The following is a 17,735-nucleotide window of genomic DNA, read 5'->3' as shown; positions in this document are numbered from 1 at the left end:
GCTTAGCCATTGCTTACATATACTATCTGATCAAGTACACATTGGTTTCAATTGGCTACACTTATTGGATTGGATTTCTGTCAAACTTACCCAGTTTACAGCTGGTTTACAAAATAGTGTGTTATGTTTTAACATATCACAAGAATAGCATTAGTAAGTAATAGCATTTAGTAAGATTCTAACACTGTGGGAAAATAATAGAATGGTGTACAGTCTATAAAATAATCCTGAGGATTAAGATATAGCAGGAATTGGGACAAATCAGATACAGTGAGCTAACGAGATTAAAGAAAACCTCAAGGTAAGTTATAGGCAAATAAAATAATGTTATAGAATGTATTTATTACTGGCTTGACTCTTCTGAGGTCAGAAGGCAAGGAAATGGTAGTTTCAGTTAACAGTCGCAGAAAGACGGAGATGGAAGGTGGCTGGGGGTGGGGAGGGGAATACCATTTACCTAAGTATATGTATAACTGTTGCTTTAATCCTTTCTTTCAGACAAACAAATAAAAACCCAAAGAATATATTTAATGTGATTAGTTAGCATCCCTGCAGCTTTAAAGAACACAGTAAAAAGTATTAGCTATTTGACCATCAGCAAGTTGTTTAACTGCTATCAATTTTCTCATCTGTAAAATGGATATAATAATACTTATCTTACAAAGTTGTTAAGGAAAGGAAAATTACATGTCTAAAGCATAGTAGGTGCTCTTTGTAATAGTGGTAATAATAATAATAATGGGGGTGACGATGTTTGTGCAAAGAATTAGACACCCTGCACCTGAAACTCTGTCCACCCTTAGCCATGGTGTGTGGTCAGAATAGTAGGCACAACGAGAAATACCTATTCTTAAAACAGTCATAAAATTAGGTTTTTAGGTAGTAACGTTTTCACGTGAGTATTAAATTTACCTCTGAAAGAAAGGGAACACTGTCTTTCTAAAGAGGAAATCTTTACAAGATTTAGACTTTCACTGGATATCAGATACACACGAAAGACCCTTTCTATAGGGTCTGAGTTCAAGGTAAAACCTGCTTTGTTTCTCCTTTTTCTCCTCTGTGCCCCCAGATGTCTATCTTGCCTGTCATTTTCTTTCTTTTTTTTTTTTTTTTTAATTTATTTTTTACAGAGGCAGAGATAGACAGGGACAGACAGACAGGAACGGAGAGAGATGAGAAGCATCAATCATCAGTTTCTCGTTGCGCGTTGCGACTTCTTAGTTGTTCATTGATTGCTTTCACACATGTGCCTTGACCGCGGGCCTTCAGCAGACCGAGTAACCCCCTGCTGGAGCCAGCCACCTTGGGTCTAAGCTGGTGAGCTCTTTGCTCAAACCAGATGAGCCCGCGCTCAAGCTGGCGACCTCGGGGTCTCGAACCTGGGTCCTTCCGCATCCCAGTCCAACGCTCTATCCACTGCGCCACCACCTGGTCAGGCGCCTGTCATTTTCTTTATCATTCTTTATAAACAAGTAGTTTTGTTCTTAACCACATAACTCTCAAACCAAGAGAGGCATTATTTCTGGGCATATAACCTTTGATCTGTGAGAAGGGGGAGGGGAGGGGAAATCCTCCAGCAGGAGACAAACTTGAACCCAGCTGTGGGCTGGCTCCTCTGTCAGATACCCAACCAAGCCAGTATCTGCACTTCACAGGTGTAGAGGCACTCTCCATTGCCTGCTTGGCGCTTGGTTAGATGCTAATTATATAGAACCTTCTGCACGTGTTTCCTCTGCTGATAGCCAGTTCTGCCTGTGGGTTCTCCTACACCCTGCAGTCAGTATGGAGGGCTGGCTGTTTCTGATACCCAGTAGTTTATGGGCAATGATTTTCCCCATTCTCTGCTTTGCCCTAGGAACTTCCACTAGTGTCAAAAAGAGTTATAAGTGCAAAGCAGGAAATAATACAGCCCAAAAAAGAAAAAGAAAAAGATTTAGCGATTGCCTTAAGAGGTCTGAGCACAATAATAGCTTAAAAGTATTAGTTGACAGCGGGCCTGGAGCAAATGGGGCAGGAGAGATGCTAGAATCCTCCTCCATCCATCAATCATTCATACCTATGTTTATTCAACAAACATATACTAAGCACCTACTATGTGCAGGTATAGGGCTGAGTGCTGAGCATCCAACCATAAATAAAACACATCTCACAGTCTGCTGAGCAAGTTAAGAAAAATAAACAGATCACTAATAGTGATGTAGTAAAATCATTGGGAACGGCCCAGGGTTTTGCAAGTAATGTTTACGGGCACCCAACCCAGCCTTGGATTGGGGAAGGACTTTGGGAGAAGGTAGTTCCCATGGGGAATCTCAAATGATGAGTAGATATTAGTGAGGTGAAGGAAGGGAGGAGGCCAAGGGCCATTCCAGGTCAAAGAGACCACATGAGCCAAGGGGATGGAGAGGGTTTACAAACAGTTCAGCCCTCTTAGAGCACAAAGTTCAAGGCAGAGAATAAGGAGACGGGAAGCTGGAGGGCTGGGCTTGGAAGCAAGGTTCACCAGAGTGAGAAATGAGAACGTTGTCTTATGAACAAAGATTATGTCAGGCACACACTGAAGAATATTTAGCCAAGCAAGTGACACGGTCAGATCTGTATCAAGAGAAACTGCTGCTGGATGTGAAGGCTGTGTGGGGCTGGGGTGGGGGCGGGGGACAACCCACCAAGAGGAAGAAGGGCATTGGCAGGGGATGGTGAGGACCTAAAGGAAAGCAGCAGACAGCTGAGCCAGAGCAGTGATCCTCAACTGTGGTCCCTGCATCCACACAATGCAATGCTATTCAGGAAGAAAAGGAAAGGATATGCTAGTTCATGCTTAACACAGATGAACTGCACAAGTCTGCTCAGTGGAAGAAGTCAGGCACAGACCCATATTGCATAATTCTGTTGAGATGAAGTGTCCAACAACAATAAATCTCTGGGCACAGAGTAGATTAGCAGTGTCCTGGGGCTGGTAGTAGGGATGGGATTAACTTTGTAAATGGGCATTGTAATGCTGGTAGCCGAGGCCAGGAAGGTTCACATTGGACTTGGGCAGAAGGTCCGGAAAGGGTTGGGCCATTCCATTTAATAGAGTCTCACAATGGCAGACAAGCACGCAGGCAGGGGAAACTGCCTTTCTGGCAAACAAACAGTAAAATGGCCCCTCACAGTGGTGGACAGGCAATCTGCACATCTGCAATCACCCTGAGCACAAGCACCCATCGCCTTATGTAGGCCACAAACACAGGGCACAGCCACACACTCACATTCTAATCAGGCAAAGCTGGTAACCCTGAGCAAGCCTAACACAGCTGCCCCACAGGCATGAAGGAGCTCACTGGGGTCATGGCAATGTTCTAAAACTGGATCTAAAATGATGATGGTTGCACATTTGATACATTTACTAAAAATTATTGAGTTATGCATAAAATAGGTAAAATCTTTGGTATTTAAACTTCACAATGGTTGAAAAGAGAGAGAGAGAGAAGAGAGAGAGGGAGAGAGAGAGAAGAGAAAGAGAGAGAGAGAGAGAGAAGAAAGAGGAGATTCCAAGATGGCGACGGAGGAGGCGAACCTCCCAGGAATTAGATTACAACTTAATTTAAGAACAATCATCTTGAAAGATCAACTTTGGACTAAACAAAGAGGCATCTATAACCAAGGATCACAGAAGTCACACCAAGACTGGTGGGAGGGGCAGAGATGCGGAAAGTGCTGCCCCGCTCCCAGGAGCCAGTGGGAAGGAGGGTCCAAAGGGACTCTTACTGTGGGGAAGGATGCCTTAAGAGGTGTAGGTCTTCAGCCCCAGGCCCAGCACCCTAGCCTAGAGCCCCAGAGCCTAGAAGAGGTGCCCACACAGCATTTGGAGGTGAAAGAGTCAGGTTTCTGTCGGCGAGAAAGAGACAGAGCTCTTGAAGACAGAGGCTCTGTCTTAAAGGGCCAGCATAGAAAATCTTGTTCACAGTCACTTACCTGGGGCTTCAGTGGAAGAAAGGCTGGAAGGACTGGAGTCATGTGAGGAGAGTTTAAATTTGGTGGCCCAGGGAGAGACAGTGGGGGACGGCCACCAGAACCACTGTGCTGAGTCATTCTCCAGTACTGCAGTCGCCATCTTTCTTGGGTGGAGCAGACCCCTCTGAGTGGCATCAGCAACTGAGTGGAAAAGCAACTGCTCCGCCCTCAGAAGTCTCTCCTGCTCCAGTCATAGAGACTAAGTCATGCTGAGAAGCCAGGAAACAGGGGACCCATCAGAGACTCACCCATGAAAGGACCAACTACATTCAATACTCACAACAGGAAGAAAAAATATTACCTTTAATAAGCATTCCTAGAGCAAGGAAGACAGGTGGCCTGGAGGTCAGTACCACCGAGCCCATCTTCCTCATGAAGACACAACAAATTGCAAAGTTAGACAGTGCTACCTAATACACAGACAAAATTTGCAAAGAAATATAACCCAAATGAATCAACAAGAGAAATCCCCAGAAAAAAAAACTAAATGAAATGGAAGTAACCAAACAACCAGATGCAGAGTTTAAAATAATGATTTTTAGGATATTCAGGGCTCTTAGAGCAACAATGAATGGTCATGAGAACCTACATAAAGAGATAGCAAGCATAAAAAAGGACAGTGAAATAATAAAAATTAATCAGTCAGAAATGACAAATACAATATCAGAAATGAAGACTGCACTAGAAGGAATCAATAGCAGGCTTGATGAAACAAAGAATCAAATCAGTGATTTAGAGGACAATATAACCAAAACACAAAAGCAGAGCAGCAAAAGAAAAGAGGCTCAAAAAGTCTGAGGAAACTCTAAGAGAGCTCAGTGACATCATGAAGAGAAACAACATCCACAACAAAGAAGCTCCTGAAGGAGAAAAGAATGAACAAGGGATAGAAAACCTGTTTGAAGAAATTTGGGCTGAAAATTTCCCTAAATTTATGAAAGAAAAAGTGTCATAAGTTCAAGAAGCACAGAGAGTCCCATTAAAGAGGAACCTAAGGAGACCTACACCAAGACACATCATAAGTAAAATGCCCAAAGTAAGAGACAAAGAAAGAATACTAAGAGCTGAAAGAGAAAAGCAGTTAATTACCTACAAAGGAGCCCCCATAAGGATGACATCTGACTTCTCACCAGAAACACTTGAGGCCAGAAGGGATTGGCAAGAAATATTCAAAGTGATGCAAAACAAGAACCTACAACCAAGACTACTTTATCCAGCAAAACTATCACTTAAAATTGAAGGAAAAATAAAAAGCTTCCTAGACCAAAAAAAAAACCCACAAAAAAACCAACAACAAAAAACTCAAGGAATTCATTACAACCAAAACAGTACTGGAAGGAATGTTAACAGGCCTGCTGTAAAAAGAACAAAGAAAAAATGAAATTGAGAAAAAGAGAATTGTAGATTTAAAGAATAAACTGGCAATAATTAAGTACATATCAATAATAACCTTAAATGTAAATGGTTTAAATGCTCCAATCAAAAGACATAGGGTAGCTGCATGGATAAGAAAATAGGACCCATACATATGATGTCTACAAGAGACCCACCTAAAAACAAAAGATACACATAGACTGAAGGTAAAGGGATGAAATAAAGCATTTCATGCAAATGGAAACAAAGAAAAAAGCTGGGGTAGCAATACTTTTTTTTTATTTTTTTTTAAATTTTTTATTTATTCATTTTAGAGAGGAGAGGGAGAGACAGAGAGAGAGAGAGAGAGAGAGAGAGAAGGGGGAGGAGCTGGAAGCATCAACTCCCATATGTGCCTTGACCAGGCAAGCCCAGGGTTTTGAACCGGCGACCTCAGCATTTCCAGGTCGACGCTTTATCCACTGCGCCACCACAGGTCAGGCGGTAGCAATACTTATATCTGAAAAAATCACCAATGAAGGTCACTACATAATGGTAAAGGGACAATCCAACAGGAAGAGATAACCATTGTAAGTATTTATGGGGCTAATATAGGAGCACCTAAATATATAAAGATGATTTTGATGGACATAGACGAAGAGATCAACAGCAATACTATAATATAGGGTATTTTAATACCCCACTAACATCAATGGGTAGATCTTCCAGACAGAAAATAACAAAGAAACAGCGACACATTAGATCAACTGGATTTAATTGATATCTGCAGAACCGTTCACTCCAAACCAGCAGAATATACATTCTTTTCAAGTGCTCATGGCACATTCTCTATGATAGACCACATGTTAGGATACAAAAAAAGTCTCAGTAAATTTAAGAAGATTAAAATCATGTCAAGCATCTTCTCTGATCACAATGGCATAAAAGTAAAAATCAACTACAATAGAAAAACTGAAAAACATTCAAACACTTGGAGACTAAATAGCATGCTATTAAATAATGGATGTGTTAACAATGAGATCAAAGAAGTCAAAAATTTCCTTGAAACAAATGAAAATGAACATACAACAAATCAAAATTTATGGGACACAGCAAAAAAAGTCCTGAGAGGGAAGTTCATAGCACTACAGGCATACCTTAAGAAGCAAGAAAAAGCTCAAATAAACAACTTAACCCTGCACCTAAAAGAATTAGAAAAAGAGCAACAAATAAAGCCCAGAGAAAGGACAAGGAAGGAAATAATAAAGATCAGAGCAGAAATAAATGACATAGGGGTTAATAACCAAATCTATAAAGAACTTGTAAAACTCAACACCAGGAAAGTAAACAACTGAATCAAAAAATGGGCAAAAGAAATGAATAGACACTTCTCCAAAGAGGACATACAGATGGCCAATAGGCAGATAAAAAAATGTTCAACATCACTAATCATCAGAGAAATGCAAATTAAAACCACAATGAGATACCACTTCACACTTGTCAGAATGGTGCTCATTAACAAAACAACACATGATAAGCGCTAGTGGAAGGTGTAAAGAAAAGGGAACCCTCCTGCACTGCTGGTGGGAATGCAGACTGGTGCAGCCACTGTGGAAAACAGTATGAAGATTCCTCAAAAAATTAAGAATGGAACTGACTTTTGACCCAGCTATCCCACTTTTAGGAATATATCCTAAGAACACCAAATCACTGATTCAAAAGAAGAAATGCACCCCCACGTTTATTGCATCACTGTTTACAGTAGCCAAGTGTCTATCAGTGGATGCGTGGATTAAAAAGTGGTGGCATATACACACACACACACACACACACACACACACACACATACATACATAATGGAATACTACATGGCCATGAAGAAGATAGAAATCTTACCTTTTGTGACAACATGGATGGACCTGGAGACTATTATGCTAAGTGAAATAAGCCAGGCAGAGAAAGAAAAATATCATATAACCTCACTCATATGAGGAATTTAATGAACAGTGTGAACCGAGGAACGGAACAGAGGCAGAGGCTGGATCAAAGGGATCAGAGGGAAAGTGGACAGTGGGAAAAGGGAGGAGAGGATGGGATCAGAGAAGGGAAAGAGATGGGTGAAATTATATACACATAACAGCATTATAAAGAGCAGGATGGCAAATCCTGAAAGAAAGAGGGAGGTCGTTGGGGGAAGGGGTTAAAGGAGGTATCAAGGGGAACATGGGGGGGAGACATATTCGGTGGGACACTTGAATATATGTAAGCACAATAAATTAAAATCAATAAACATTTTTAAAAGAAAAAAAATTAAATTAAAAAAACAATAGAAAAGATCAATGAAACCTGTGGGAGACTGCAAGCTGACAAATATCCTTGCAGTTTAAGGGTTAAGCCAGAAGCTAAACTCTTCCCCACACCTCCATGTTAGCTGTGATGCTGATTGTTTCTACTGTCCCATCCCCCATATGCCTCTCTTGCTAAAGCCGATTTTCTTTTTACTCTTTGTTTTGTGAAGTTAAGGTGTTATGCAGGTAGGGGGCGGTTCTGCACTGGGAGAATTCTTGATTTACCTCAGAAGTGTGACTTTGTATCTGAGCTCTCTTTGTCTTGCAAAATAACTTTGCTCTGCACTATAAAAATAAAGCTTTTAGGGAGTGCAGGCTGTTCTTGTAAATCATCAGCTTATAGGAGGCCTCCTGAACCCATTCTTTTTATTTCTGTGTTTATTTCCTAATCTCGCACTGTTCCCACTCAAGACCTGCAAAATTACGAGTCATGCTGGTCTGAGGCAGAAACCAAAAGCTGATTCTTTGAAAAAAGTAAACAAGATTGATGAGCCTTTAACCAGACTCATCAAGAAAAAAAGAGAAGACCCAAATAAATAAAATTAGAAATGAAAGTGGAGAAGTAACAATGGACACCACAGAAATACAAAAGATTGTAATAAAAACTATGAAGATCTATATTCCAAAAAATTGAACAACCTAGAAGAAATAGATAAATTTCTAGAAACATACAATCTTCCAAAACTCAATCTGGAAGAATCAAAAAGCCTAAACAGACCAATTACAACAAATGAAATTGAAACAGTTATCAAAAAATTTCCAGCAAACAAAAGTCCTAGACCAGATGGCTTCACAGGTGAATGTTACCAAATATTCAAAGAACTAACACTTATCCTTCTCAAGCTATTTCAAAAAATTCTAGAGGAGGAAAGACTTCCAAGCTCTTATGAGGCAAGCATTATCCTCATTCCAAAACCAGGTAAAGACACTACAAAGAAAGAAAACTATAGGCCCAAATCCCTGATGAATTTAGATGCTAAAATTCTCAACAAAATATTAGCAAACCGGGTCCAGCAATATATGGAAAAAATCATACATCATGATCAAGTGGGATTTATTTTGGGGAGGCAAGGATGGTACAATATTCGCAAATCAATAAATGTAATTCATCACATAAACAAAATAAAGGTTAAAATCACATAATTGTATCAATAGATGCAGAAAAAGCATTTGATAAAATCCAGCACCCATTTATGATCAAAACTCTCAGCAAAGTGGGAATACAGGGAACATACCTCAACATGATAAAGGCCATCTATGACAAACCCACAGCCAACATCATACTCAATGGGAAAAAATTAAAGAAATTTCCTTAAGATCAGGAACAAGGCAGGGGTGCCCCCTTTCACCATTCTTATTCAACATAGTTCTGGAAGTCCTAACCACAGCAATCAGACAAGAAAAAGAAATAAAAGGCATCCAAATTGGAAAAGAAAACCGTAAAGTCTCAGTCAAAAAAACTACTAGACCTGAGAAATGAATTTGGCAAGGTGCCAGGATATAAAATTAATATTCAGAAATCAATGGCATTTTTATACACCAACAATAAACTAACTAAAAAACATATTAAGGAAACAACCCCTTTACTATTGCAACAACAACAAAAAAATAAAGTACCTAGGAGTAAATTTAACCAAGGAGGTAAAAGACTTGTACTTGGAAAATTATAAGACATTGAAAAAAGAAATCAAGAAAGATACAAACAAGTGGAAGCACATACCATGTTCAAGGATAGGAAGAATAAACATCATTAAAATGTCTATATTACCCAAAGCAATCTATAAATTCAATGCAATTACTATTAAAATACCAATAGCACACTTCAAAGATATAGAACAAATATTCTAAAAATTTATATGGAATCAAAAAAGAACAGAAATAGCCTCAGCAATCCTGAAAATGAAGAATAAAGTGGGGGGTATCACACTTCCTGATATCAAGTTATACTACAAGGCCATTGTACTCAAAACAGCCTGGTACTGGCATAAGAACAGGCATACAGATCAATGGAACAGAACAGAGAACTCAGAAATTTACCCACACCTATATGGACAATTGATATTTGACAAGAGATAAGAGCATACAATGGAGTAAAGACAGTCTCTTTAACAAATGGTGTTAGGAAAATTAGACAGGTACATGCAAAAAAATGAAACTAGACCACCAACTTATACCATTCACAAAAATAAACTCAAAATGGATAAAAGACTTAAATGTAAGTCACGAAACCATAAACATCTCAGAAGAAAACATAGGCAAACTCTCCAATATCTCTCATAGCAATATTTTTGCTAATCTATCTCCATAGGCAAGCGACATAAAGGACAAAATAAACAAATAGGACTATATCAAACTAAAAGGCTTTGCACAGCAAAAGACACTATTAACAAAATAAAAAGAGTACCCACACAATGGGAGAACATATTCGCCAATACGTCAGATAAGGGCTTAATAACCAAAATTTATAAAGAACTTCTAAAATTCAACACTAGGAAGATAAACAATCCAATTAAAAATTGGCAAAAGAACTGAATAGACACTTCTCCAAAGAGGACATTCAGATGGCCAATAGGCAGATGAAAAAATGTTCAATATCACTAATCATCAGAGAAATGCAAATTAAAACCACAATGAGATGTCCCCTCACACCTGTCAGAATGGCGCTCATTAACAAAACAACACATAGTAAGTGCTGGAGAAGATGTGGAGAAAGGGAACCCTCCTGCCCTGCTGGTGGGAATGCAGACTGGTGCAGCCACTGTGGAAAACAGTATGGAGATTCCTCAAAAAATTAAAAATCGAACTGCCTTTTGACCCAGCAATCCCACTTTTAGGAATATATCCTAAGAATACCAAATCACTGATTCAAAAGAAGATATGCACCTCCATGTTTATGGCAGCATTGTTTACAATAGCCAAGATCTGGAAACAGCCCAAGTGTCCATCAGTGGACGAGTGGATTAAAACCCATGGTACATATACACAATAGAATGCTATGCAGCTGTGAAAAAGAAGGAAATCTTACCTTTTGTGATGGCATGGATGGACCTGGAGATTATTATGCTAAGTGAAATAAATCAGGCAGAGAAAGACAAAAATCATATTATCTCACTTATATGTGGAATCTAATGAACAAAGTGAACTGAGGAACAGAATTAGAGGCAGAGGCAGGGTCACAGGGAGCAGAGGGTCAGCTCTCAGAGGGAAGGAGGGTGAGGGGGATGGGATAAGAGAAGGTGAAGGGATTAGTGAAACTATGTATACATAACATAGAGATACAGATAACAGGACAGCAAATCCCAGAGGGAAGGGGAGAGGGGGTTAGGGGGAGGAAGGCAGAGGGGGTGTAATGGGGACATGGAATGCGGAGTGAGAGAGTTATATTGAGTGGGACACTTGAATCCATGTTAACACAATAAATTAAAGTTAATAAATAAAATAAAGAGAAAGAAAGAGAGAGAGAGAGAGAGAGGGAGGGAGGGAGGGAGGGAGGGAGGGAGGAAGGAAGGAAGGAAGGAAGGAAGGAAGGAAGGAAGGAAGGAAGGAAGGAAGAAAGGAAAAAGATAACATGGTCCCTGGATCAGCAGTATCAGCATCATGTGGGAGTTCATCAGAAATGCTGGTTCTCAGGCCTGCCCAAACCTTTTGAGTTAGAAACTCTGGGAGTGGCCCCTAATAACTGGGGTTTCACAAGGCCTGTTCACATGGTTCTGATGGACACTAAACTTTGAGAACCACTGAATTAGGAAAATATTTAAACGGCAACTAGAGTTGGCAATTGAAGGGGAATTTGGGATCAGAAAAGGACAATCTCTAAATATAATATATATCCCAGGCTCCTGGATCTGGAGGCCAAGTTGCTGGTGATGCCACCCAGTGAGATTGGGAACACAGGAGGGACATGCTTAATAATTAGTAGCCAGAAGCCTGCAGTGCTTATGGGACACCTGGCAGACACTACAGAATCATTTAGTTACAGGCAGCTCTGAACTGAGAAGTCTACTATAACCACAAGGACGTTCCTGGGGACCCTGACTTCTGACATGGCAAGAAGGGTCCTGGGAGGGAGAGAAGGGGGTCAAGGGAAGTCTAAAATGGCCTTTAAGAAATTTAACAAGGGGAGAAGGGGGGGCTAGGCAAGTACGAAGTCTAAGAAATCTTATTTCAGAATGGGAGAAATTTGAGCACATTTTGTTGATAGGAAAGAAAACAATAGTATAAAGTAAGAAAATCCAGAAGAGAGAGAGAGGGAGAAATGAATCAAATCCAAGAAAGGGCAAAAAGAGAGACCCAGGGCCAAGCTTGGCCTCTGACAAACAGCTCACGTCATCCTCTGAAACTGGAGGGTGTGGATATGCACTGTGTCCGTGGCAAAGTGGGGAGTCGAGGAATTAATTTTTTACATAAAGTGAGAGGCCAGATCATCTACAGAGAGCGAGGGGCAGGGGTCAATAGAAGGTGTAAGGGCGGAGGTTGCAGAGAGGCAGAGGAAGGAGAGGAGTACGGGATTTGAGAGTCGGTGAGATAATCAACACAGGATGAATCCTGTGTTAGGAAGAAAGGGTCCAGAGAGGGTTGATAGGTAGGTAGAAATGAAAGAACTGGACATTCAAAGTCTACAAGGACTCCACCTAACAGATGAGGGAAAAGTGAGAGCAAGAATAAGATGGAAGGGCAGGAGGCTGTGGGCCCACCTGTGAACAGGAATCCAGACGTCTGCATTGAACATTATCAGGTGTTTTCAGGAACAAGAATGCACACCTGGGGCGGGGGGGGGGGGGCAGCTGGATTGGGTGCCCCAGTCATTAGGACAAAGCCTCATGTAGAAAGCAGAGCTCTAAGCCCACAGTCCAAAGGCACAGAGTCTACCAAATCCTCTCCACCACAGGGGTGCTACTGAGGTTTTTAATCCTGGAGTACACTGTCCATCCTCCCCCCAAAAGTTAGTAAATTTTGGTTGCAACAGTGGTAGCTATAGGTGATGTTTATAAGCTAATCAATAATCAAAAGGGCTTGGATATCCTGACCCAGTGTTCTCTCTTCCCAGCATGGTGCCTGAGAAACGAGGGTGTGAGTTCTGTGCTTCTGGGATCATCCACTCCTGAACAACTCATTGAGAACCTTGGTGCCATTCAGGCAAGTACCACAGCCCTTTCAAAAACACTCCAGGGGATCTCAGTCTTTGCAGATGTCCCCAGGCAGTGTCTCGTCTCTCCCCACCACTGCCCTTCCTCCTGTCTCAGCTTCCCAGTTACATGAAAGCCCCTAATAGGCCACTTGTTCCTGGATGGGAGTAGAAGGGAAGTGGAGACAAGGGCACGAAAGGCAACAGAACTGTTACAGCTCACGAATCCAGAAGTACCCCCTTCTTATTAACTGGCAATATTCTCAAACCTCGTTTCTCAGGATAGTTTCTTTGAGACATGGCATTCCAAGACCCAAGCAATGTTACACCTGGTGAATCAGTTCCCAGGCTTGTCCATAAAAGCCTGCCTAATAACCTGCTTGAAATGTAATAGCCACAGGAGAATACACTCATCAGTTCTTTACACAAACATTTACTGCCAACCTACAGTGTGCCAAGTCCTCATAGTGTCCTGTATTCCCTCTTCACATACAATAACATAGCACAATGCTTGTCCCCGTTGGACTGTAGGCTTCCTGAGGTCAGAAACCTGTGTCTCTTTCTTGCTTCTCTGCTGATTACCAGTTGCTAGCATGCAATAAGGTCCTAAGTCAACACTCCAGAAATACCTGTTGAATTGTTTGCCATGTTTTAAAAGGAACAAGATCAAAATCCTAGTTTGAGCCAGGGTCACATCTTCTTGGCAGCAAATTCAGAGATGTCCATCCCCACTCCCTCCCCTGGCTGGATGGCCTGAGGCCCAAGGCACTGGCTGGAGCCTGTGGGTGTTCTCTGGGGAGTCTACAGGGGCAAGTGGGAGAGGTGTTCTCAGGAGTTCTACCTGAGGACAGGGGTGGAGCTTAGCAGCTCTTGGGACCATCTTCCTCCCCCAAAGGCAGTATCTCAGTCCTGAGCCTACAGCACACTCAGCCCTGCTGAGGACCCCAGGAAGGAGCCCACCATAATCACCACCTGCCAAACAGGTGTCTTCCTCTTTCTCACTGGGGAACAGAACTGTCTCACAGCTTCTTTCCTGTCCACCTGGTCCTGAAGCAAGCACTTACCTCACCCAGCTAACTGATCACAAAAGAAACAGATAAAACCCTTTTGAATAGACCAGAATGTGCTGGGGGATAAATGGTGCAGACCTCCTCCCGCATCACCTTACCTTTCCTAGGGCTGTGCAGCCCTGTAATGCTCTCTGCCTCCGGTCCCCTTAACAAGAGCTACCCTGCCATCTCTTTTCACTTCTCTGGGGAAAAGATAAAGCCCACACAGTGATGATGAAGAAATAGGGAACAGTCTGTACACAAAAGGATTGCAATGCCACCCAAAGATTTCAATTCTATTAGTATGTCCTGAACACGTGTTCTACGTCTGGTACCATGCCAGCCACAGGCTACTGAGCTAAGAACAGGTACCTACCCTTAAGAGCCCATGTGCTGGCGGAGCATGAACTGAGAAATCTATCCCTTAGTTCATTGAGCAGACCGCTGAGAGCACTCTATGACCAGTCAGGCTCTGAGGGATAATATCCAGCCTTCAAGCTTACATTCTAATGGGAGAAGCACTAAGGTGTCATTTCACATTGTGAGAAGGGCTGTTAAGTAAGGAGGTGTTGTAATAGAGACACCATAAGAAGTGTGGGGGGGGGGGGCTGCTTTAGTGTCCTTGCCAAGGCGATCTGGGTGATGTGCCTTCTGAGGCTGGAAGATGAGGACACAGCCTGTGAGACCCAGGGAAGAGCATTCCAGACACAAGAAGGAGCAGTGGGAAGGCCCTGGGGTGGGAAGAAACTTAGCTTTTTCCAGGAACTGCCCACTTAGGACCAGTGTGGCCAACATGTGGTGAGAAAAGGGATCGTAGCTACATTGAAGCAGAGAGGCAGGTGAGGGACAGATCTCACACTAGCGGGAACGAATCCTTTGGAAGTTTTTAAGAAGAGGAGGGACATGCTATTATTTGAATTTGTGAAGACTGTCTGGTTGCTGTGTGGGAAGTAAAGTGAAGAAAGGTAAGGGCAGTTGTCCAGGTAGCAGGTGATGGTGGCCTGGACTGGCTAGGAGGGTGGCCATGGAGGTGAAATGGATGGAGTGTAGGTTTTGGAAACAGAGACAGGACTTGCTGCCAGCTTAGCAGGAAGAGGGAGGAACTGAGGATTCCTGTAACGTTAATATCTTGGGAACACTGCCACCCAGGGGGAGTCAGTATGCCCAGCACGATAATGAGAGGTGGCTCCTGGGCTGTGGGACTACTCCAGGTCACTGAGGGTACATTTCAGAGGGAAACTAAGTCAGTCATATTCCCAAACAAGGCTCTGCTGGTAGGAAGATGGGCCACCCATGCTCCTAGGATAAAAGAAAAGGGAAGTTACCAAAGCAGGGGGCCACCTCCCTGGGCACTTAGCAACCACCATCCCCCTCCTACTTCCACCTGCCACCAGCCCAGCCCTGAGGAAGCCGCCTCAGGTGAGCTATGATTGGGCCCTCCATGGGGTGGGCAGGAGGCTGGGTGGCTGGGGTTCTCAGCAGAAGTTGGACTGGGTGCAGGTGGAAGGCTGCAGTGCCAGCAGTTGTAAGGAAGGGAAATTTCTGGTGGGCCCAGCAAGGCAGCTGCTCTCAGGGATAAAGTGTGCTCAAGCTGTGCATAAACTGGAGGCATACATAAACCAAGTCTCAACAGATGGAGACTGGACGAGGAGAAACCACAGCTGCAGGCAGTTCCCCATCATCTGCACAGTGCCCCTTCCTCTCTGCTTCCACCTAAAACATGGAGAGAACTGCCTCTCCCCATCTATGCCCTTCACACCCACGGCTCACCTTCCCTGGAATTCTACTCTCCAGCCATCGTGGACCACTCAACTCCCCAGAGGTAACCGTGGCCCTGCCTGCAAAGTGTCCACCACTCCAGCCTGCCAACATCCTGCCACACACCCCAGGTCTGACTCAACAGTGACCCAGGCCTGGGAGGGCCTTCCCTAATACCTCACCAGGCCCCGCAACACTAGCTAGTCTGCCCCTTGGCCACCAATTATTCCAGTCAGTGTGACACCAAGGTTGCTAAACTGGTGGTTTGCTTATGTAATCTGTAGATTAAAGTGTTTTAAAAAGCTGTCAACATTTTAAAAACAGTGGCGATTTCACATAGAATTCTGGATGTATGGCTTACCTTGAAATTTTATGCCTTGCACCATTATATACATTCTCTTAATGTTTTGTTCAAATATTTTTATATTTTAATTTTTTTTTAATGTTTAGATCTCTAAGTGAAGTTCATTTTGGTGTAATGAATGAAGAGTTTTCTTCCTCTCATACAGCTAATACTATATTTTGGCACAAAACATCCAACAAATCCACATTTAGATTTCGTTCTTATTGTGGCAATTTCACTTTAAGTAACACATTAGTTTAGATCCTGAGAATCCAGAACTGGAGGGAAATCAAACTCTTCCTTTAGCTTTGGATAGAAAAACATTAACCAGAACCAGTTTCCGAGGCTGAGTAGCCCCGCTATTCTGCCAGCCACTAAGGTTTCTGAGGCTAGCTCCTGAGTGAAAACAAGGTCACCCTGGTCAGCAGGATTGCAGCAGAGCAAGGGTGAGGCTGAAACCTCAGAACTGGCTGTCATAATTGTATTTCATCACAGTCTCCACCCAGGGACAGGCTACTCCAGTGAAAAAAGTCTGCTTTGTGCCTGGTTTTATGGTGTAATGGGTGCCCTTGACCCGTTTCTCACAATAAATGCTAGCCCTGGATGATCTCATCCTGTCCCAGAACATAATTAGCATATCCATGCAAATAACTCAGGAATCCTCAACACCAGTCTTCCTGCTGCTAGCAAGCAAGCTCCACAGTGCACTTCTGGCTGCCTGCTCATTTCCAGGCACCATAAATTCAATACATCCGACTCCAAACTTCTGCTGATTCTAATCAATAATCTACATTGGTGTCTTCCTAGTAACACTTTGGAATCACGGTCATCCTCCAATAATGTCTGCGACCACTCCGTTTCTACCCTCCTGCCCCAGTCCCAGTGAAGGCTTAGTATCACTGCCTAGGACAACAATAAATTTCTAATGTCTCTGTCCCCTTTCAACATTCTTCCTTCAAACCAGGAAGTCCTGAGAGTTTGCCCACTGTCTACAGAATAGTCTCAACTCTAAAAAGTTATATTCAAGGCCTTCTACTCTCTTCCCCCAACTTCTCTGACCCCTGTTCGTACCATCCCCGTATCTCCACTGTTCACTTTACACTCGTATCACTGTTTCACAGACGTTTTACTTTTTCATGCTATTCCATCTTCCTGGGATGCCTGTTAACTTCTGGCCATTCTTCACCAAGGTTCTGACCACCATTGGTGAGGAACTCTCCTTAGTCTCTAGACCTGTGCTGTCCAGTACTGGGGCCTCTCACCACATGTGGCTATTTAGTGTATGCAAGGTAGCTAGTCCAAATGTAGTTGTGTAATATGTATGTATTCTAGATTAGAAAAACTTAGAATTTTATAAAAAAATGTAAAGTATATTAAGAATTTTCTATATTGCTTACATGTTGAAATGATGTTTTGGATATAGTAGAGTAAAATCATGTATTAATTTCAGCTTTTTCTTTTCACTTTTATTAATGTGACCACAAAAAAATCTAAAATTACATTGTGGCTCACATTGTATTTCTACTAAGCAGAGCTGCTCTGGGTAGTATATATTTCTATCAGCCTTCATATGGATCTTATGTCTTCATTTATCCAATCAACCAGTAATTATTAGCACTAACTATGGGTCAAGCACTCTTAGAGGCACTAGAGATACAGTGGAAAACAAGACAAGGTCCTGACCTCAAGGAGCTTAGTCTGGTGAGGAGCTTATAGTCCAGGTCTCGTTTATAAACATATACCACAAATATCAAGTACTAACCACT

General features: G+C 42.4%; 1 protein-coding gene across 4 annotated transcripts in view; it reads left to right on the top strand.

The window, feature by feature from the left end:
* Window positions 1-17,735, top strand: part of KCNAB1 (potassium voltage-gated channel subfamily A regulatory beta subunit 1) — a 490,010-nt gene that overhangs the window by 470,533 nt on the left and 1,742 nt on the right. For 2 of the 4 annotated variants that reach the window (XM_066258332.1, XM_066258333.1), the window contains exon 13: window positions 12,742-12,830. In XM_066258332.1, coding sequence (XP_066114429.1) covers window positions 12,742-12,830 — 89 coding nt within the window. Of the gene's footprint in view, window positions 1-12,741; window positions 17,397-17,735 lie in introns of those variants that run through there. The other 2 variants (XR_010729157.1, XM_066258331.1) reach the window with 2 other exon arrangements.

Source organism: Saccopteryx bilineata, chromosome 2, assembly GCF_036850765.1.
Source record: "Saccopteryx bilineata isolate mSacBil1 chromosome 2, mSacBil1_pri_phased_curated, whole genome shotgun sequence".
Classification (NCBI taxonomy): domain Eukaryota; kingdom Metazoa; phylum Chordata; class Mammalia; order Chiroptera; family Emballonuridae; genus Saccopteryx; species Saccopteryx bilineata.
The sequence above is the reverse complement of the archived record's forward strand: the minus strand, read 5'-3'. Positions and strand labels throughout refer to the sequence as shown.